The following is a 21,662-nucleotide window of genomic DNA, read 5'->3' on the forward strand; positions in this document are numbered from 1 at the left end:
AGGACCCCCAGGACTGACAGGGCCCAGGGCTTTGTAGGGAAACACCAGCCCAGAGAGGCTGTGGCCCCCGGACCTCCTGAGCACCACATGGGCGCCCCTCTCAAAAGGACTGAACACACCCCCAAAACAGAATGGAGAAGAGGGGACGGAAGGATAGTCCAGCGGGTAGGGCATTTGCCTTGCCTGCAGCCGACCCGGGCTCAATCCCTGGCATCCCATATGGTCCTCCAGCACCGCCAGGAGTAATTCCTGAGTGCAGAGCCAGAAAAAAGAAAACGGAGAAGAAACGAGCTTCCACATTTGAAAAGCCCTCTGGGAAGGTTTATTTTTTCCCTGAGAAGAAACAGAAACCAAGTCTGAGGGCCAGAGATGCTGCAGTGAGTCAGGGCACAGCCAGGTTCCGGCCACCCCTGCCCACGCCCGCAGCTGTGGCAGTGCCCGACCAGCATCGCAGCACAGCAGGAGGCGGTGCGTGGGGTTTCGGGGCCCCTCCTGGGAGCACACGTTCAGCTCCTGGCACTGTCCATGGCGACCTGAGGCACGTGCAGACTTCCCGGGCTCCAGCGTGAAGGAGGGGACACAGGGACACAGGGCCTGGCACCAGGAAGGTTTATTCCCTACCCCCCCTTCCACAGGCCACACCAGCCGGACATAGTCCTGGGGCTGGACGTTGCTCCCCGGAGAACAGCACAACAGACTTCACGATGGCCAGGTCGCGGGACACGCCCTGGCTGGACAGAGGGCACCGCCCACAAGTGCCCAACCCAGCACAAGTCACGATCTGGGAGACGAACACCGACGGGAGTCCCCCTGGCCCTGAAGAACAGACTTGTCCCGGCAACGTGAACCTGGTCCTGGCGGGCGACACCCCAGCCCAAGCGTTTCTCTGGTGAATTCATTGAGGTTTTCAGCTAGGTCCATGCAGACGGGGGTCACGCCTGGTTTCTTCAAATAAATTAAAACATCCCCAAAGCGTTAATCACCACAGACATGATTCTCAGGGAGCGACAATACATAGACAAGATTTAAAAAAAAAAAAAAATTCCCCGTTCCCCAGAGCCAATGTGGCCAAGTGCCGTGTGTCTTCTCCAGGAAGAAGGGGGTCCCGCCAGGCCTATTTCTAAGCAGCCCCCAGCCCAGTACAGGATCCCAGGGTCCAAGTTAACAAACGTAGTGTCTGGCCAGCAGCCCGGGACCAAAGGGGCTCCGGGGACCCTGGGCTGGGGTGCAGGTGCTGGGGAGGGCTCTGATGGGTCCCGATCTCCAGGCCAGGGAGCAGGGCTAGGTGCAAGGGGCCAAGGCCTGGCCCAGGATGGCCCAGAACACAGGGCCTGAAGTGGTTCATGCTGCAGGATGCCTGAGCCGACAGCTAGGCGCGTGGCCTCCGTCGGTGTGGAAACGGGGAGCAGGTTGAAGGACAGCACCATTCCGTGCTAAGAATGTTCCAGCACTTGGTGTGCACTGTAGGCTGCAGGGCTCACGTGATTCCTCACTCACAGGGTGGGGTGCTAGAGGGACGGGCTCCCCCTTCCTAAACGTCCCCACCTGCCTTCCAAGACCTCGCCCCAGCCTGTGAGGCAGGAGTCGGCGGGACCCGTCCACCCGTCCACGGGCTCCTCCGTCCACCATGCTCAGGACCTCCGTGCAGACTTCACGTTTCCTGTAAGAAACCTAGCGAGAGGGTATGGGTCAGGGCTTGTGGCCGGGACACCCCCAAAGAGGATGTGGCAGGGTGAACACCCACTCCAGGGCCGGGGAGCTCATGCAGCCGCCCAGGCAACATCTCATGGCAGGGGCCGGAGACACGGCACAGAGAAGCACTTGCTTCGACCATGCCTGGGCCATCCCCAGTACCCGGCTGGTGAGGGGGAGAGGGAGGAACCCCAGAGTTTCCTTGGGAGGCCCAATGAATCAAAGCAAACAAACAAACAAACAAAAAAGTGCAGACATCTACTCTGCTATTTGGGGCAGCACAAAAGGGTAAAATATTTGGGCCGGGGGGGGGCAACAGTTCAGCAGGGGGGCATTTGCCTTGCACGTGGCTGACCTGGATTTGATCTCTGGCATCCACATGGTCTCCTGAGCACCCAGGGTGAATTCCTGAGTGCGCAGCTAGAAATAACCCCGAGTATTGTAGCCCCAAAACAAAAACAACAATAAAAGGGTAAAACAATGGTGAACTTGGGGAATTTAGTTTGTGTTGAATGCACATTTTTTCCCCTATTTACTAGGAGACTGGACTAATGAACTTTTTTTTTTCTTTTTGGGTCACACCCAGCGATGCACAGGGGTTACTCCTGGCTCATGCACTCAGGAATTGCTCCTGGTGGTGCTCGGGGGACCATCTGGGATGCTGGGAATCGAACCCGGGTTGGTTGCATGCAAGGCAAACACCCTACCTGCTGTGCTATTGCTCCAGCCCCAAGGACTAATGAACTTTTTTGATCCTTCTTACTACCACACAGAGCCACAATCCCTCGTAAAACTTCACTTATCAGCAAGTCCAGCTGGGGGTGGGGTGGATCAGAGCCCCTGAACGGAGGAGCCCCCAGGCCTGCAAGAGGCTGGCGGGCCAGGGGCCGGCACTGGGCACAGGCGGGAGTGAACAAGCGCTCACCAACACTCCCAACAGCTGAGCTCAGCACCGAGCACTGCAGACAACACAACAGAGGAAAAGAAAACCAGGGGTGTGGGGAGCGGCGGGCACCTGCCTGCCTGATCCAGCCTGGAATTCAACCTCAGCGCAGGAAAAAGACAGAAACCAATGACAAAGCCGTACTTCCAGCAGCTGGTCTAGCTTGCTTGGGAACAATTACACTCTTCAAGGAAGACAAACCTCTGGCAGCAAGGTGTCGTGAGAAGGGATACTACTTATCTTTTTTTTTCATTTAGTCATTCATTCATTTTTGGGCCACACCCAGCTGTCCTCGGGAATTACTCCTGGCACTGAGCTCAGGGATCACTTGTGAAGATACTGGGTGGTGCTGGGAACAGAAACGGGTCCTCCTTGTGCAAGGCAATGCCCGTTAGCCCCACGCTAGCTCTCTGGCTACAGTATCACGCCTACAAACTTGATTTTGGAGGCCACATATTTGCCCCCCATGGGGCCATCCCTCTCTGCACAAGTCCTGGGCTTCATGCCTGGAACCAACAAAAATTTAAAAAGAAGGAAAAAAACAAATGCCTTGGAAACAACTTTGCGTCTTCACGGAAGCCACCAGAACCAGTCCCCTTGCACCCTCTCTGAGCTGTTTGTTCTTCCCTACGCCTCGAGAGTTCAGGACCCCGCAGGCCCCAGTCAGCCCCATTTCAAGTCCACAATGAGAAGATGAGGATGGCAGCCAGGCTGCAGATCTGGGCAGGGAGACTACACGTTGCGGACAGCTGGAACGGCAGGGCTGGGAGGTGAAGAACACGCGTGGTTGCAGAGCTATCAGGCTGGGGATCCCAGCACCTCGACAGCACCAGGATGCAAGAAAACGACCCACCCCCAACCCCACAGAGGCACGCCCCTGCTCCCCAAGCAACATCCATTTACGCTAAGCACTGGGCCACGCCCCTGCTCCCCACTGCACCCCCAATCACTTCACGCCCCTGCGGCCCAGGCCACGCCCCTGCTCACCACGCCCGCCCACCACACTGCACCCCCAATCACATCATGCCCCTGCGCCCCAGGCCACGCCCCTGCTCACCACGCCCACCCACCGTCTCTGTATCAGGCCACGCCCAAGCTCCGCAACACGCTTACTCAGCAGGCCACGCCCCCGCTCAGCACGCCCGCCCACCACATCTCAGCGCCCAATCACATCACACTCCTATGTACCAGGCTACGTCTTCAAGCAGCAGGCCTCACCCCACTCGCACCGCCTCTATCCAGCTGGCCACACCTCAAAGCAGCAAACGACGCCTCCACCCGGCAGACCACACCCCTACCCAGCACGCCCGCCCACACCTCGTCCCCAATCACATCACACCCCTCTGTACCAGCCACGCCTCCAAGCAGCAGGCCCCGCCCCACTCGTGAAACCTCTAGGTGGCAGGCCACGCCCCAAGCGCCAAGCCACGCCCCCACCCGGCAGGCCACACCCCTACTTAGCATGCCTGCCCACACCTCGTCCCCAATCACATCACACCCCCTGTACCAGCCATGCCTCCAAGCAGCAGGCCACGCCCCATTTGTGCAACCTCTAGGTGGCAGGCCACGCCCAAGCCACGCCCCCGCCCGGAAGGCCACACCCCTACTCAGCATGCCCGCCCACACCTCGTCCCCAATCACATCACACCCCCTGTACCAGCCACGCCTCCAAGTAGCAGGCCCCGCCCCACTCGTGCAACCTCTAGGTGGCAGGCCACGCCCCCGCCCGGAAGGCCACACCCCCTACTCAGCATGCCCGCCCACACCTCGTCCCCAATCACATCACACCCCTCTGTACCAGCCACGCCTCCAAGCAGCAGACCACGCCCCACTCGTGCAACCTCTAGGTAGCAGGCCACGCCCCCAGCGCCAAGCCACGCCCCCGCCCGGCAGGCCACACCCCTACTCACCTGCGAGCACTTCCTGGGCCTCTGCAGAGACCACGGCCTTGAGGAGGCTGTACAGGTTCTGGGCAGTGGCGTGGGCCTGCGCCTTCTCCTGCCACTTCTTGAGCATTCTGAACTTGCAGATGGTCACGTCCTCCTTCTTCTCCAGGATGGCGTCGATGGTGCTCATGTCCAGCTCCAGGTTGGCCACGGCAACCTTGACCCAGTCGGGGCCCAGGCGCCCGGCCAGCGTGATGAGCTGTGCGTCCGTGAGCGGGGTCCTGGCCTTGGCTCCCTCTAGAAGTGGACGGGACAGCGGTCGGTCGGCCGGCCGGCGAGCACGTGCGTCGGGCCTGTAGTCTGGGGGCGGGGGGCTGGGGGGAAGCGCGGCAACGCGGTGCTCGCAGGGCAATGCCCACCCCGCAGGACCCAGCACCGAGGAGACCCGCTTCCCGGGACCACTTCCTGGTACCGGGGAAGGAGTCCAGGCCATGCTGGGCCAGGCAAGAGGCTGGCAGCAGCTCAGCGACCCGGGGAAGAGGCGGCTACAGAAGCGGCCGCAGGAGACGTGGGACTTTTTTTTAAAGACCAAAATTCCCGACTTTTATCAGCACGGGATCAGGAAGCTGGCCGTGCGCTTCCCGCCTCTGCATCTCTCGGCGTAGTCGTGGGGCCAGCGCGGGCACAGGCCCCCTACAAAGCGGCCACCGGCCGGATCCCCGCCGGGCTCCCTGCCGCCACCTCCTGGCGCCCGGGGGAAGCACATGCTGCGGACTCGAGGAAGGGGTTTGTCATTCACGTGTTCCCCTAGAACCCAGGGCGCCCCACTACGAGGAGGAATCCCACTACGAGGAGGGATCTGAGGAATCTGCACCCTCTGGTGGCTTCAGGCAGAGCGGAGGCCACTTCCCCGTAGCTAATCCTCAGACTGCATCTGACCTTTTTCCTTCCCGTCGTCTTGTTCTTCGCTGATTGACACAGGTCAGCGGGAAGGATGTGTTTATGCTTTAGGGGGTACTATGTGGGGCCACACCATGCTCCCCCTGGAGCGCCCCAACCCCCCAAGGGCCCCATCTGTCCCTTCCCCCTGACACCTGTCCTTAGACCCTCAGCCCTGCGGTCATGTCTAAAGGTTTCAGCCTAAGTTTTTCCCCTTTATTTTTCGGGGGGGGGGGGGGGGGGGGAGCGAGGGAGAGGCGTGGACCACCGCATACTGGTGGTGCTCCAGGGGTATGCCCGGGCCGTGCTCAAGGGACCAGGAGGTGTCTGGGATCGCACCAGGTGCATCCTCATGCAAGGCAAGTGCTCAGCCCTGAGCCTAGATGTTAATAAGATCTCACGATTCCAGTCTGGGTGAGTCTGGACTATGTTTAAACGCCCCAGGGACACACTGATTTCCAGGCAACTGGCTTGACAGCTCAGAGAATATTGTGGAAATACTTAAAGCCAAGGACATCCTTGTCAACTAATTTATCCAAGCCCCTTGTCAGCTGCCAGAAGCTTGGGGGACCCCTTTTTCTCTCTAGGCGGTATCTGACATTTAAATTCTATGTCTAGCTGCGCGCTTTTGGAACTCATTTTAAATAGCCTGAGAACTGTCCTATAAGTCGATTTAACATCGAGTTGTGCCCCACTGGGTTACAAGGTATGTTTTAGGCAGAGAACATGCAGCAAGGGACCACGGTTAGTGATACTACGCTGTCATATGCCGTTAAAGCTACACTAGTAATTTTTTTAATTGTATACATGAGAGTTGCTAAGAGAGTAGACTGTAAAAAGTGTTCCCTCCACCGAAAGGAAAGAAACAAAGAGAAAGCAAGCAAGTGAGCGAGCCTACAAGATGACGAATGTGTGCATGAACTTGACAGGGAAATTTTCATGCACAGATATCAAGCCGTCACGGGCGGCACTGAACAGGAATGGTTTCACTCATCAGCCTTATCTCCACACAGCTTAAAGGACAAAACTGCCCAAATGTAATTAGGTTTTAAAAACAATCCTGGGGCCTTGCTCATGTGCCAATCAACAGCTGTGCGGAGCCAAGCAGGAAAAGCCCGGGGAGGCAGGCGAGCAGTCCGAGCAGGAGGCCTGGGGCGACCACCAGCCACTGGGCCAGGGGCCGCCCGCGGGCATGGCCAGCCAGGACCCTAAAAACCGAAAGACAAACACTTGGGTGAAGAGAGGAGTGTGGGGGGCGCCCAAGGCCCCTGAGTGTGGCTCTGAGTGTTGACACCCGGGGCCTTAGCCCCAGGAACGCTCCTGGTGTGTCTCCCTCTCAGCACTGCACCCAGCAGGGGGCTGTGGGGCTGTGGTTTGGGGGCCTGGGGCTGCCGTTTGAAGGCGAGGTGACTAGGCATCTCCCCCAGAGGCTTCGAGAGCCAGGCAGGGGTGTGAGCGTGAGGGAGCCCCTACTTGGGTCACAGGTCCCGGGAGCAGGCGCCCTGGGAGGGATCCCCGAGGCTGAGTCGGCTGCATGGTGTGTGTGTGGGGGGAAGACGCACCTGGGGGGTCACCTTGCCGCATCCGCTTCTCGTAGGCGCCCTCTTCAGGCAGACTTAGGCTCCCCTTCCGGCGCCGGGGCCCTGCAAGACAGGCCACCGTGTCCCAACAGGCCCCCGTATCCCAGCAGGCCACCCGTATCCTGAAAGGCCGCCCGTGCCCCACTTCTTCCTTCGCCCCGTGGGCCCCTTTTCTGACTGGGAGCCTGGGACCACTCTGGGGGTGCAGGGCCATGCCGTGGCGGGGACGTGTGCCCCCTCCCTTGGGCACCCTCCACCCAACCCCCCTCTATCACTTTGGTCTTAAAACTCGCCCCTGGAGGGAAATCAGTGAAAAACTCGCCCCTGGGGATGCTGCTCCAATACGGGGGACCCCAGGGCCCCGGGACAAGCCGGCTGGCGTCCGTGTCCCCCACATCTGCACTCACCGCTCAGGCCGCTTTTTGGGGTGTTCCGGTTCTGATCCTGCTGGGTCCAGTCACCTGCAGGAGCCCAGCTCACATCAGGGGGTGGGCGCAGGCCGGACAGAGAAACCGCCGTCCAGGGCTCGGGCGCTGGGCACCCAGTGGCCCGGCTGGACATCAGTGGCCCGGGCTGGACGTGGGCACCCACTGTGCTGTTGCATGTCCGGCGCCCACCCTCCACCTCCCAACTCTGACAGCCGAGGAAGCCTCTGGCGAGCACCTGTCAGCTCAGCCAGCCACGATCAGGTCGTGCCCTCAGTCACCAGGGGCAGGCCCCCCTCGCTCCGTTTCCCTGGGCGTCTGGCTGCGATGCCCCCCAGGCCCCTTAGGCCAGGCTCTGCTCCGGAAACACCCGGCAGGAAGCAGCAGACTCAAGACTCGAGAGGCTGCAGGAGGCCATCCTCGGGGCCTTCGGGGCCACTCCGAGCACTGCTCAGGCCACCGGGTGCCAGGGACACCCAGGCCCACGCGGGCAGCAGAGTGGAGGCTACGGCTATGCCCAGGGCTGCTCTGGAGGCGGAGGGGGTCAGGTTAGAAGCGGGACAGGCAGCATCTCGTGCCCCGTCCGCTCAGCCTCCCTCAGAGCTGCCAAGGGCAGGTCCCTGGGGTGAGGCCCAAGTAGCCCCAGCCCTGCTCAGAACCAGGAGGAGAGGAAACGGAACGACCAGAAGCCGTGGTCTGGCCCACTGGTGCCCGTGTTTGGTCCTGGGTCCGTGTGCTTAAGGAGACAGCGACAGGCTTAGCTGCTTGCCAGGGGAGGAGCGCTGGGAGCAGCCGAAGGGCCCTGGGCAGGGCAGGCCAGGACTGCGGGGACACCCTGTGCCCACGCGTGCCCAAGCCCAGACTATGTCCTGGTCCCACCTGTGGCCCCGAGTCCCGCCAGGAGAAAGCCCTGAGCCCAGCTGGGTGCGGCCCCAACACACCAAACGGGCCCCCGAGGGGACACTGATCAGACTCAGGCTGTGGGCCAGGGGGGCATCTGCCTCGCTGACACGAGTCAATCCCCAGCGTCCCACATGGTGCCAGGGGCCCTGCCAGGGTCATCCCTGAGCACCGCCAGTGCGGCCAAAAAGACAGAACATCTCAAGTAGGGGCTGGAGCGACAGCACAGCGGGTAGGGCGTTTGCCTTGCACGCAGCCGACCTGGGTTCGATTCCTAGCATCCCATATGGTCCCCCGAGCACCGCCAGGAGTAATTCTTGAATGAAGAGCCAGGAGTAACCCCTGTGCATCACCGGGTGTGACCCAAAAACAAAAACAAAAAAACACCCCACCTCAAGTAGACAAGCTCCCGTCAGCTGCGGGCCGAAACATCTTGGTTCTGCTGTAAGCTGACGAGAAGGGGCAAGGCCCGTCCCCTCCCGGTGCTGCCCGATGGCAGGGCCACACTCCTCCACCAGACACACCCGCGGGACCTCCCGGCCACAGGCCCCGGTCTAAGAACGGCCGCACACCGTCAGCCCCTCCGGAGACCAGGCCGCCCCCTGCTGACTTGAGACCAGGAGCCCACAGGACAGGGACCAGAGCTGGGGCCAGCAGGCACTCAGACACGGGACGGTCATTGCCCTGCCGAGGACGCACAAGCCTTGGGAAGGAAGACACAAAGCTCTCGGCCCGACACTGCACCACCACGGAGCCCGGAGACGTTGAGGGGGCCTCAGAACCGGCTGACCCCCCGCCCCCCACCAGACCCCGCACACTCACACTCCCTCAGCTTCGCCTTCCACACGATCTCCTCGGAATCCATTTCCACCAACAGCAGTTTGAATTCCACCGGCTGCTCCAGATACACCTCGATGTAACTCTTCAATTTTAAAAGCGAGCCGTCCACAAATTCAATTTCCTAGAGAGAGACAGGTGGGGTGGGGGAGAAAAAGAGAGAGATCAAGAGAGAGAAGGAGAGGGAGAGAGAGAGAAAGAGAGTGAGAGAAGGGAGAGGGAGAGAGGGAGAGAAGGAGAGAGAGGGAGAGGAGTGGGAGAGGGAGAGAGAGAGAGAGAGAGAGAGAGAGAGGTGTCTGTCTGCCCTGCAGGGGCCGAGGAAAGGGGCTGGCGTGACAGTCAGCGGCAGTGACGTGGCCTTTCACACGCAGGCCCGGGGCCAGCCCTCAGCGTCCCTCTGTGGTCCCTGCGCCCAGCCGCTGGAGTGAGGTCTGAGTGCAGAGCTGGGAGTCACCGTGGGCACTGCCAGCTGTGCAGTGCGCCCGAACCAGCCTCCCTGCACAGGGAGGGCAGAAGCGAGCAGCAGCTTTGAGGCTGCAGACTGCCCACAGTGAGGGGCACGAGGGGGCGTGAGTCTGCGCCTGCCGCCCGGACCCCGTGTCCAGGGCGCTGGACAGCTGAGTGGGCGCAATGCCCCGTGGCGCTGACCAGACCGTCGGGAGGGAGAGGAACAAGCCGTGAAGCAAGCTCTGCAGCCTGGGACACCCCCACCTGGGGCCCTGACTCCAGGCCACCCACTTTTCCGACACCAAACATCCCGCCCTCCTGCTGGGGCCCTTCCTGGTCCCAGCGCCCTCCAGCCACCTGCCTCCCGGAGGCCCCTCCCCCCCACCTCTTGGGCTTCTTGTTCTGCTTTGGGTCGACCCCTCGGCATGCTCGAGAGACCGTATGGCCCTGGGGCCTCGGGAAGCGCCTGAACCCACCTCGGGCGTGATCTCCGCTTCGGGCTCGCTGATGAGTCTGTACTTCTTGCCGTTCTGCAGCTTCTTCTGACACACCGGGGGCTTGTCGATCTTCACGAACTTCTTCGAGGAATGCTTGACCGACTTGGAGATATCCTAGGCCGAGACGGGTTCGCTCAGGCTCGTCGGCAGCAGCGGGAGGGTGGAGGCGTCCAGGGGCGTGCTGACCCTCAGATCTGCCGGGCAGGAGCTCCGCGGCCCCCGCCTTCAGGGGCTGAGGCGTCAGCAGCCACCAGGGAACAGCCCTGATGCACACACCTGGCCCCAAGCAACGAGCGGGCAGTGCCAGCGGCCAGGCTCATGGCCGAGAACTGACCTGCACTGCAGGTCACCTGTGTGTGCCACCTGCCTGCACCCATCCTGCGCACGGCCTCGGCCTCCGCTGTCCCCACCCTGTGCGGGCAGCAGCCCCTCCCCCAGGGCTGCCCCTCCCAGGAAGTGGGCTAATGCCAGCCTGGCAACTGTCTGGGAAACGCACTAAACGCCAGCGCGACTCCACACCTCCCTGCTTGGGGGCCGGAGCCCAGCACAGAGGGCCAGGAGTGCGCCTTGTGTGCGGCTAACCCGGGTCCAATCCACCAGGAAAGATTCCTAAGTACAGAGCCGGGAACAATCCCTGAGCACCGATGGGTGTGGTTCCAAACCCAAAATAAAACAAATTCAAATCGACACCGGATGATACTCAGAGGGTATCTTCTGCTTTGGCCTGTGGTTTCTGAGCCACACGTGTTCAGCGCTCACTCCTGGCAGGCTCCGGGTGCCCGGTGGATGCTGGAGGGAGAACCCAGGTGGGCCCTGTGCAAGGTGAGCCCCTCCTCACTGTACTATCACTCGGGCCCCTTTAAATACCATTCTGAAGGACTGGAGCAATAGCACAGCGGGTAGGGCGTTTGCCTTGCACGCGGCCGACCTGGGTTCAATTCTCAGCATCCCATATGGTCCCCTGAGCACCGCCAGGGGTAATTCCTGAGCGCAGAGTCAGGAGAAACCCCTGTGAATCGCCGGGTGTGACCAAAAAAAGCAAAAAAAAAAAATAAAAACCATTCTGAAGATGGACGCGCAGCCCCCTTCCTCGGGAGAGGCTGAACACCCAGATGAGAGAAGTCTGTATACGTCACACCCAGGCTAGGGGTCCCCTGTATGACTCACTGTCCAGGCGGGGGACGGTCGCGTGTGCTCCCTCCAGCTCTCTGCGCCTCCCCCTGCCCCCCCCACCCACTGTGGCTCCATCTCGTGCCCACCCGCCTCCACCCGCCCCTGTTCTGGCCTGGTGGGACGGGAGCAGCCCACGGGAGCAGAGTCAGCAGACCAGGAGCCGTGCTTGCCCCCCACTCACTCACAGCCCGGAAAGCAGCCTCAGGACACCCAGCCTCGGGGTCTACAGCTGCAAAATCCAGAACCCAGAGGCTGTTTGTCCCGAGAGCCTGCAGTGAGATAAGCTAATCCGGGCGGCCACTGACTCGGTCTTGGACAAAACCCCGCTGCCTCGTGGCATGGGAAGCCCGGCCCAGCTGCGTGGCAGCCTTCCCAAGCTCCCGCTGACCTTCCTGCCTCCCACGGGCTCTCAGGCTGGGGCTGGCGTGCAAGGCAGCACCGAGCTCAGCAGCGCGGGCTCCCAACCGCAGGTCCCAGGCGCTCCTGGCCATGGGGTCCCAGGTGCACTGAGGGGCAGGCGGCTGGCGGCCCAGAACCTCCCCCCGCACTTCAGGTGGAAATGCCCTGGACGGCCCCACCTTGATGAAAGACTCGTTGTTGGTGGCGATGTAGACCCGAAAGGACAAGGACGGGTTCTGGTCGATGGCTTTGTAGAGGATCACGGCCCCGTGGTGGGAGACGGCGTCCTCACTCTGGATGACGGGCCCCACGGGGGACAGAGAGCTGACACGCCACGTCACGTGCGTGCCTGAGTGGTCCACGGCGTGTTCCAGGGACGCCCCGGAGCTCTTCACATGGAACACCCGGAAGGTCATGTCCGTGTCATGATCTGCTAAGGCCAGGAGGTGATGCCAGAGCGGCCCCGTCCAGAGCAGGGGGCCCTGCTCACACACACACACACACACACACACACACACACACACACACACACGGCACAGCCCACACACACCCAATGGCCACCCATGCACACAAGCACACATGCATGTTCCCACATGCTCACTTGCGTATACCCACTCGTACACATGCTACACATGCACGGCTGACCATACATGTGAACCCCCACTCACACACGTGCTCAAGCGTGCAGACCTGCTCACATGCACCCACCAGTGGACCCCAGTTCACACGTGCTCACATACATACATGCTTGTATGTGCACATGCATGTGCACTTGCCCACATGTGCTCACACACAGGGTCACCAACATGTACTCTCATGTTCTACATACATGGTCACGCATGGGCACATATGTTCAGTGCTCAAAAGCTACACGTGTGCTCATATGCACAAGTTCATACCTCCCCACTCACACATGCACTCATAGGCTACAAACATGCATGCCTTCTCACACACGTGCACACCCCCTCACAGTCACACGCACTCACTCTCACGTGTCCCCCCACATGCACACCCTCTTCCGTCACCCCTGGAGGGCGGACACGCGTGACTTACGCCCCAGACACAGGGAGTGCGGGAACTGGATGGAGCTGAGGCCTCCGGGCTCGCACTTCACGTCGAACAGGGGCCCGCCGACCAACCAGGGCTTCTCCACCAGATCTGCGAACTTGCTCCATGACAGGACGCAATACTTGATGTCCACCTTCCGGGTGACCTCGAAGATGAGGCCGGTCTCCGTGCACTGGTAGGTGCCCTCCCCGTCCACTTTCAGCCTGCAGCGGGTAGAGACAAACACAAGGTCGGACGCTTGCTTAGCAGCACGAAGGAACGACTCACGTGCACTGTGAAACGGATCCGGAGAAACCAGGACCCACGGACGTGAGGTCAGTCTCGCTCACTGGACTTCTTGGGGGTGTTTGGAATTGTTTGGTTAATTTCTAAAAATTAAACCATCTTTATTGCTGTAAGGAAAACCTTATGAAGTACAAGCATGAAAGGGAAAAAGGCTGAGACTAACAGATGGCAAGAAATTGGGTCGGGGGGGTTGCCTGTCTGTGCAGAGACCCCTCCACCCTGTCTGTGCACCACGTGACGTGTCAGGCTGCCCAGCTGAGGACTGTGTAACCAGGAGAGGCCCGGTCACGAGCATCAGCTGAGAGGCCCTCTTAGTCTGACTTGCTTTGTTTTGGGGGGTCACACCCAGCAGTGCTCAGGGGTTCCACCTGGCTCTGAACTCGGGTCTCACTCCTGGCGGGGCTCAAGGGACCATATGGGGTGCCAGGGATGAAACCCACGTCAGCCGTGTACAAGGCAAGGACCCTGCCCGCTGTACCATGTCCCAGCCCTCAATATTAACGGTGTAAAATAAAACATTTCTACAAACACTCAGTTACTTCCCTTATCACATTCAACAGAAATCCCGTTTTTCTTTCCATAAGCTCCTGGACATAAAAACACTCTGTGTGTGTGTGTGTGTGTGTGTGTGTGTGCACATATATACATACATACACATATGGACCTACACATGCATATGAACATTCAGCCTCTCTATCTGTATTGGTTCTGCATGGCTTTTTTTTTTTTGGCTTAACATACTTTAAGATCGTGTCTCAAAACCGTATCCATGATATCTAGATACTTTATTAGCTGCTCTACTCCATAGCCAAACTCCATTTTCCAGACCACAAAACCTGACGCTCCTTCACTGCTTCCTCCTGCAGCCCGCAGTGTGTGACGCTCACATCTGCACACAGAAACTGTCACTCTGCAGGATACTTCCCCGGAGGAAGCGCCAGTCGGAGCCGCGGGGCCAGGGAGACACTCCACAGGCTGGAGCGCACGTGCGGCTCGCAAGAGGCCCAGTTCTAGCTCCAAGAACGCGGAGCTGCCCGAGCCCCACCAGCAAAGACCCCCGAGCACAGAGCCTTCTGAGCCCCAAAGGGGGAAAAACTGTTCTTGATGTGGTGTACGGTAAATCTCCCTTACCACCCCCTCCCCCCACAGCTGGAATTCTGCAGAGGAAATTCAGTTACCAGTACTATGTCTTCTGGACCCAGGGACAAAACAGGTCAAGGCACTTCCCTGGTGTGAGGCCGACCCAGGAGAGCCCCCGAGCACAGAAGGGTGAGCCTGAAAGGCCGGGGTGGCCCATGAACTGCAGCCAGCCCGACTGAGTTTGGCTACTTACAGAAACTGCCCCTTGCACAGCAGCCTGGGCGTCACTTGCTCGCTGAGTTTCTGGAGGAGGAGGAGGACTTGGTCAGTGACAAGGAAGCAGATGCCGACCCCTCACGTCCAGCAGGCCCCGGGGCCTGAGCATGCCACCCAGGGTACTCACAATGTCCGCATTACAGTGCTCGCAGCCCGGCCGGATCCTCTGGGACTCTAAATGACAGGAAAACACGCTCTATACACATGACCAAAACGAAAGAGGGGAAACGAGCTCTACATACAAGACCGAAACGACAGAGGAAAACACGCTCTACACACAAGGCCGAAATGACAAAGGGAAACATGCTTTACACATATGACCGAAATGACAGAGGGAAGCATGTTCTACACACATGACCGAAACAGCAGAGAGAAACACGCTCTACACACATGGCCAAAATGACAGGGAAACACGCAAGGCCAAGCCAGGCACTTAAGAGACGAGATTCAACAGGCGCCCTCTTGAAGGCCCCCGCCCTCTCAGCACCGAGTGAGGAGATGGGTCTGCAGGGTCTCCCCAACGCCTCTGTGTGGCTCGAACCACCCAGCCCTGCACCCCGCGCCCCCACAGCCCAGTCTGGGGGTCGGCGTCAGGGGACTCGGAGGCCGCTGTCTCTCACCCTGCGTGGGGACCTGCTCCGTGGATGGCTGCCCCAGGTCCTCGGCTGTGGAGACAAGGGTGGGCTCGGGGTACATGCGTGCTCTGGCCAGTGACCCTGGCTCCCAGCCCCACACAGACCCTCCCCTGGGCTGCTCCCCGTACGACCCCCAGGACCGAGCCGATCCCAACACACGACTTCCCCCTTCTCCCGTATGCAGGGGGTTTCTCTTCTCTTCTTTCCCCTCTTGGCGGGTGGGGGGGGAGCCCAAGCATACTGGGGGGGCAGGGCCCCACTGGTGACTCGTGACCCCCGAGGCAGGCTCTGGCAGGGGTTAAGGGTCAAGGGCGAGGTGCTACTGAGGGTGCTGGGGGCCTCCAGGGCTGTACCCCACAATGCTCAGGGGCTACTGGGGATCAAACTACTGGGCTCCCAGCCCAGAGCGAGGTCTGGGGGTCCCTGGGTCCTCTGCAGGATGCAGCCTGTCTCCCCTTTCTGACTGAGGAGAGACTCGGGCCACTCATGCCTCCCCCGGCCCCCCAGGGACAGGGAGGGCCTGGCGCAATTTTCCTGCCTGGATGTCCAACGTGACCTCTCCTCCAGGCTGCGGACCTGGGCGACTGCAGGCCTCCAGCACACACAGCACCATCCAGAGCCCCCCAGAACCCGGAAGCTGCATTCTTGGCGTGGGCAGTCTGGGCGCTCGCTAGCGCCCCGAGCAGATCGCCCCAACTCTGCTGCCGGCAGTGCGCCAGGAAGTGCAGGAGGCCCAGGGGCCGAGGACAGCAGGAAGCCCCCCTCCCGGGCAGGAAGCCCCCCTCCTCGACGGCATCCACCAGTGTCCAGCTCCGGCCAAGGGTCCCCTGCCGCTTCCTGCCACGGCCGAGTTTGGGGCAACTTTGCACAGAGACAAAAGTAACCCAGGCCATGTCGTGCCCGCCCACCACAAATCACACTCCGAGGAAGGAAATACTTACTCGGTCTCTCTGCTTTGGGTTCCTCATTATCTAACAAACAAAAAGAGACGCAGGGACGGGTCAGCGCCAGGGACGGCCAAACGTCTACCTGCCACCCGCAGCGCCCACTTCCTGCTCCTCTCCCAGCCTGCCCTGTCGGCCACTTCGCTGGCCAACAGGAAGGACCCTCCCAGGACGGAGACCGCAGAGCCACGCTAGAGACGCGTGTCCCCAGGCAGCGGCCACCATGCGCCCCCGGTCAACACCCTGACCCCCACGTCAGTGTGTGTCCCCGGGCAGCGGCCGCCACCCCCACCCCGGTTGAGTGCGTGTCCTAGTCAGCACCACTCACCTGACTCTGATTCACTGTCCGAGCTGCTCTCAGCACTGCTGCTGGACACGGTTGCACTGGCCTCTCCTGGAAGGACACAGCACCTGCACCCAAGTGTCGCCCCACTCCCGGAGCCCGCCAGGAATGGAGCGGCTTCTGGGCCGGGGGGGGGGGGACTGAGCTTCCAGCCCCTCGCACTGCAGAGGCCCCCCCAAGCCCTCCCAAGCCTGACCCTGAGCACTGAGCCAAGAGTTAAGTCCTGAGCACTGGGTGTGGCCCCAAGACCAACTAATAAATGCCCATTCAGATCACTCGGGGCTGCCGAAATCACCATATGGGGGCAAGGGGGGCTGTCATTCCCGGGACCCCACTCCAAAAAGTTCCCATATAAACTGGCGGCAACAGTCAGGAGGCAAATACGGGGCAGATACAACCCACAGTGCCCAGCAACTCTGGGAGAGCACATCCCAGTTCGTGCCCCTCACAGCCCCAGGACGCACCCCTCCCGGGCCCCAGGAATGATCCCTCCCGGGCCCCCAGCAAGCATCCTCCGGGCCCTCTGACCCTTGTCCAATGCAGACAGAGCTGTCCCCACAGCATTTAGGTCCCCTGCTGCAGGTCCAGGGCACCCTAACAGTCTCCAAATGCACCTGCTAAAATAGGAAAGGGGAGCGATGGGTGGGGCTGAAGACCGGCCGGGAGAAGGGTCTAGCTGGTGGTCTCTCCTCTCCCATCCCGGTGTGGAACCCTCACACAGGCTGGGGCGACGCGGCTCCCAGCCCCACTGTCTGTTGCTCTAAGGCGACTGGAACCCCTCACACCCTGATCGCCCCCCACCCCAACCCCCAGTCTTGGGACACGCTGGTGGGTTCTGTGGGCTCCGAGGCCCACTGCCCTGCCTCCCAGCCAGACCTGCCTCCAGGGTAGGGGCTCGGCCGGCCAGGGTGTCAGCCCACACAGTGCCCCAAACCACGCTGACCGTTTCCATGCGACAGCCTCTGAGGGCTTGGCAGGCGCCAAGCTGCACTTGGGTCCCCTGAAATGCCCCTGCACCCTTGTGTACTGTCTGTCTGTCTGTCTGTCTGCCTGCCTGTCTGTCGTGAGGTCTGGAGCGGCCTTGCTGGTCCTCAGGTCCCTGCTCATTGCACCCCCATCCCTTTGCCCCTCCTGAGCAAAACTCTCTCCCTGCCTGCAGCCTCCAGGCCCCCAGCAGAGCTCAAGGCACCATCCCCTCCTCCAGGAAGCAACCCAGGACTGCCCTGGCCAAGAACCCACCAGTGACCCGGGCTGGCAGATCTTGTTTTAGGGCAAATGTTCACTTTAGAAAATGCCCCCAATGCCCTGCAGATAAATTCTCCACTTTGCTTAGGGCAGCTTCTGGGTTTGTTTGGTTTTTTTTTTTTTTTGGGGGGGGGGGTTTGTCTGTCTGTTTGAGGGGTGGGTGGTGGCAAGGGTCGAACCCAGAATCTCGCACAAGCAAAGCCTCTAAGAGCCAGCCCTCGGCTCCTGCTGTCCACCGAACCTCACTTGTTGGGCGAGTCTCCTAATCGGCGAAACTCACCTGATGACAGTGCCCACCACTGTCCAGGAGTCACACTAGCCTCTGCTGACCCCTGCTCAGACGGAGGCTCTGCAGAGACCCCGCGGCACGGAGCAACCCTCCTTACCTGATTTGGACTCCTTCGACGTGTCCAGGCTGGGGCTGGGGCAGTCTGCAGGAGAGAGAGGAGTTGAGGTGAAACACACACACACACACACACACACACACACACACACACACACACGGCAAGACGCGGGCTGGTGTGGTGAAGCTGCCATGCTAGTACCGTCTGCCTCACCTCTCGGGGTGGCTGGGAGCTGGGGGCCAGGGCTGCAGGCCAGCAAAGCCACGGCCTTCCCAGCAGAGTGACAGGTCTGTTATGTTCACTCACATCTGCTGGCCACAGCTGCATCTCCTGCCCAACGCTCTTAGTGTCCCCAACACCCACCCTGGCCGATCAGGAACCGAGCCCCGAACTGAAAATGCTCTGGCCCAGGACTCCAACCAAAGGGTCAGCGAGGAGCCCCAGGCCTGCCCACCCAGAACCAAAGCCCTTCCCGAGCCTGCCAGAAGCAATCCCTGAGCACAGAGCCACGAGTGGCCTCCAAACAAACAAACAAACAAAACAAGAAAAGTCCATAATCTCTGAAATAGAATAAAGTCAGGCCTGCCTGCAAATTTAAAGGTGAGAAGCATGGTCACCTAGGGTGTGTGTGTGTGTGTGTGTGTGTGTGTGTGTGTGTGTGTGTGTTTCCCCAAGCTCAAGAATGAGTTTTCAGGACTGGAGTGATAGCACAGAGGGTAGGGCATTTGCCTTGCACGCAGCCCAACCCGGGTTCGATTCCCAGCATCCCATGTGGTCCCCCGAGCACAGCCAGGAGTAGTTCCTGAATGCATAAGCCAAGAGTAGCCCCTGTGCATCACTGGGTGTGACCCAAAAGGCAAAAAAAAAAAAAAAAAAAAAGAATGAGTTTTCTTTTGTGTGCGTGTGTGTTTCCCCACGCTCAAGTATGAGTTTTTCTTTTAAGGATTGGGGCCACACCAGCAATGCTCAGGGTTACCCCTGGCTCTGCAATCGGGAATTACATCTGGTGGTGCTTAGGGAACCCTACGGGATGCCGGGGATCAGACCCGGGTCAGCTGTGTGCAAGGTAAGTGCCTTCCCTACTGGACTCTCTCTCCAGCCCCAAGCAGGCACCGAAGTTTAAATCAGGTTAGGAAGGACATTAGACCCAGTGTTTAAGCAGAGCGAAGTTTAAGAGCATTTCTTTTCTGCGCTCAGTGCCTTTATGTTTTACTTTTTTGAGTCACAATCACAATCACAACTTTTTTGAGTATCAGTTGAAAAACAATCTTTTGTTCTGGAAATTTGTCATTATCTCCAGCATTCTTGCTTTCTAAATGTCAACCACAATAAAACCGAGGACAAACTGGCTTTGTGAAATGCAGCAGCAGGTCCATACCTTTGTCTTCTGAAGAGGCACTCTGATCATCGCTGTAAGAAAGAAAATTTGTTTTATAACCTGATCCTAATTTCACCATTTTATCGTTTTATATATAATCTTACTTCATGTAAATTTTTTTTTTTTTTTGGCTTTTTTGGGTCCCACCCGGCGATGCTCAGGGATCACTCCTGGCTCTGCACTCAGGAATGACTCCTGGCGGTGCTCAGGGGACCCTATGGGATGCCGGGATTAAACCCAGGTCGGCTGCATGCAACGTAAACGCGCCCCTCCCCCACCCCCCTGCACTATTGCACCGGCTCCTAAAATTGTACTTTCTATAGTAAGAACTCTTCAAATGAATGGTCCTTCTCCTCCAGTAACCAGGCCTTAGCCCACCTTCCCACCGCAGCCTGGCCTCTCAGCCCCAACGGAGGGGCCGAGAAGCACCAGGCTCCTTCTTGTCCTGATGCCTGAGGAGAGATCCCCCTCTGTCCCCTGCAGTTGGTGCCTGGCACTGGCCTGACTCCAGCTGACCACCTGCTCGAGTCCTGAGGGTGACTGGTACATGCATCTGTGTGGAGCCGTGGCCCTGGCCTGAGAGGTTTACCCTGGCCTGAGAGGTTTATAAGATTGCACATTAAAAAAAAAAAAAAAAACAAGCTCAAGGGGGTTAGAGCACGTGGGTGAGGCTCCAGCCCCACTTCAAGGTCCCTGAGCACAGGAGAGCTGGTGCTGCCCTCCTGACCCCAGTTCCCTGATAAACAACGACAGCTGCAGAACTCGGGCTTTACAATCGGCAATAAACAGAGGCTAGAGTAACAGCCTGAGTGCAAGCCATGAACGCAGAGACGCAGGTTCGATCCCAGTGCTGCAGGATTCCCCCAGCACTGCCAGGAGCGACTCCCGAGCACTGTGGCAGGAGCACCCAAACAATACAAAAGCCGGTAAGAAACAGCCCAGAGGTGGGAATGGCAGAGTGCTGGACACTCCCCAAGGATGCCCCGGGCCCAGGGCTGAGGGGCTTGGTGGCCATCTGGGGAGTGGGCAGGCGACTCGAAGGGCTGGCATTGAGTGAGAGGAGAGAGCCCACAGCCCGGACCCAAGCAGGTGACCCGGCACACCAGTATCAGCTCCGCAGAAGGATGCCCGTGAACTCTCCTTTGGTTCTGTTGGGGGGGGGGGCCTGTCTGCTGGGGGGCCACGCCCCAAGATGCTCAGGTCTCACTCCCAGTAGCACCTGGGGTCAAGCCCGGGCCATCAGCGTGCAAGGCGGGTGGCCCACCCACTGGACCACCTCTACAGCCCTCCACCTTCATTCCGGAAAGGGCAGGGCGCGAAGCGTCTTCCTTGGAGTTTCCCCAGTGCTGTTTAACCCTCGCCCTGGAGGAGGTCTGGGGTTCCCGGGGACTCGCCTGGGGCTTGGGGCGTCCCCGCCGGCCGCATGCGGCTCTCGGTGGGGGTAAAGGGCTGCTCAGGGCTCACTCCTGGTGGAGCTCAGGGGACCCCCGGCGGGCCAGTGCCGCGGCCCCCGTCACGTCGATCGGGAGGGGCGAGTCTATTTCTAAGGCCAGAAAACCCGCCATCTGGGCGCGGAAGGGCGCAGCGGGCCCGAGGTCCTGCCCAGCCGGTGCTGCCCCCGGCCCCGGCCGCTCGGAGGACTCCCGCGTTTCCAACCGACCCCCTCCCCGGGCGCGGGTGTGGGGTCGCGCCCGGCACCGCCGGGCACCCAGCGGGCCCCCAACGGGCCCGGGGCAGCCTCAGGTCCCGCCGGGCGGCGGGAAACGGGGCCGCGTCGGGGCCGCCGCCCGGGAACCGCCTGGCCCTGGCCCGCGCCCGCGCCCGCGCGCGCCGGAGAGAGCCGGGGCCCGCGCGCACCTGCCGGGTCGGGTCCCGGGTCGGGTCCCGGGTCGGGCCCGCGGCGGCGCTTCCCGCGGCCGCAGCCCCGCGCCGGAGACGCTTTGTCCGGCCCCGCGCCCGTGGGGGTCCCGCCACGTCGCGCCCCGCGCCCCGGCCCCGCGCCTCCCGCCCCGCCGCCGCCGCCGCTCACCTGCTCGGGGGGCCCCCGGCGCCCACCAGGCTCATGGTCGCGGCGCGGCGCGGTGGGCGCAGCCGGCGGCGGGGACGCTCGGGAGGGCGGCGGCGCGCGGGGCGGGGCGGGGGTGCGGGGGGGACCGGGGGCGGGGATTAAGGGCTGGCCGGGAGGAGGGGGGTGGGAACGGGGCCGGGCCGGGGGAGGGGGCGCCGGGGCGCGCGCGGCGGGCCGGAAGGCGGGGGCGGGGCGCGCGGGGCGCCCCGGGCGCGTCCCCGGGGAGCGTCCCCGCACGGGCGCGCGCCCGGCCCCCCACGGGGCTTCTACCGGGGTCC

The 21,662-nt window shown here is 60.9% G+C and overlaps 1 protein-coding gene across 1 annotated transcript; it reads right to left on the reverse strand.

Moving 5' to 3' along the window:
- Window positions 1-640: 640 nt before the first annotated feature.
- CARD8 (caspase recruitment domain family member 8) lies at window positions 641-21,380 on the reverse strand. The gene is made up of 15 exons (XM_056114320.1): window positions 21,346-21,380; window positions 17,981-18,015; window positions 16,335-16,400; window positions 16,004-16,033; window positions 15,048-15,092; window positions 14,555-14,601; window positions 14,405-14,454; window positions 12,772-12,989; window positions 11,898-12,148; window positions 10,126-10,260; window positions 9,188-9,326; window positions 7,448-7,501; window positions 7,023-7,103; window positions 4,546-4,818; window positions 641-1,671 (listed from the first exon to the last, which is right to left on the reverse strand). Exons 1-15 carry the CDS (start codon window positions 21,378-21,380, stop codon window positions 1,652-1,654), a joined length of 1,479 nt encoding a protein of 492 aa, XP_055970295.1. The 3' UTR covers window positions 641-1,651.
- Between the last annotated feature and the right edge of the window lie 282 nt (window positions 21,381-21,662).

This window comes from Sorex fumeus, unplaced genomic scaffold (genome assembly GCF_029834395.1).
Source record: "Sorex fumeus unplaced genomic scaffold, SorFum_2.1 ptg000024l, whole genome shotgun sequence".
NCBI classification, from domain to species: Eukaryota; Metazoa; Chordata; class Mammalia; order Eulipotyphla; family Soricidae; genus Sorex; species Sorex fumeus.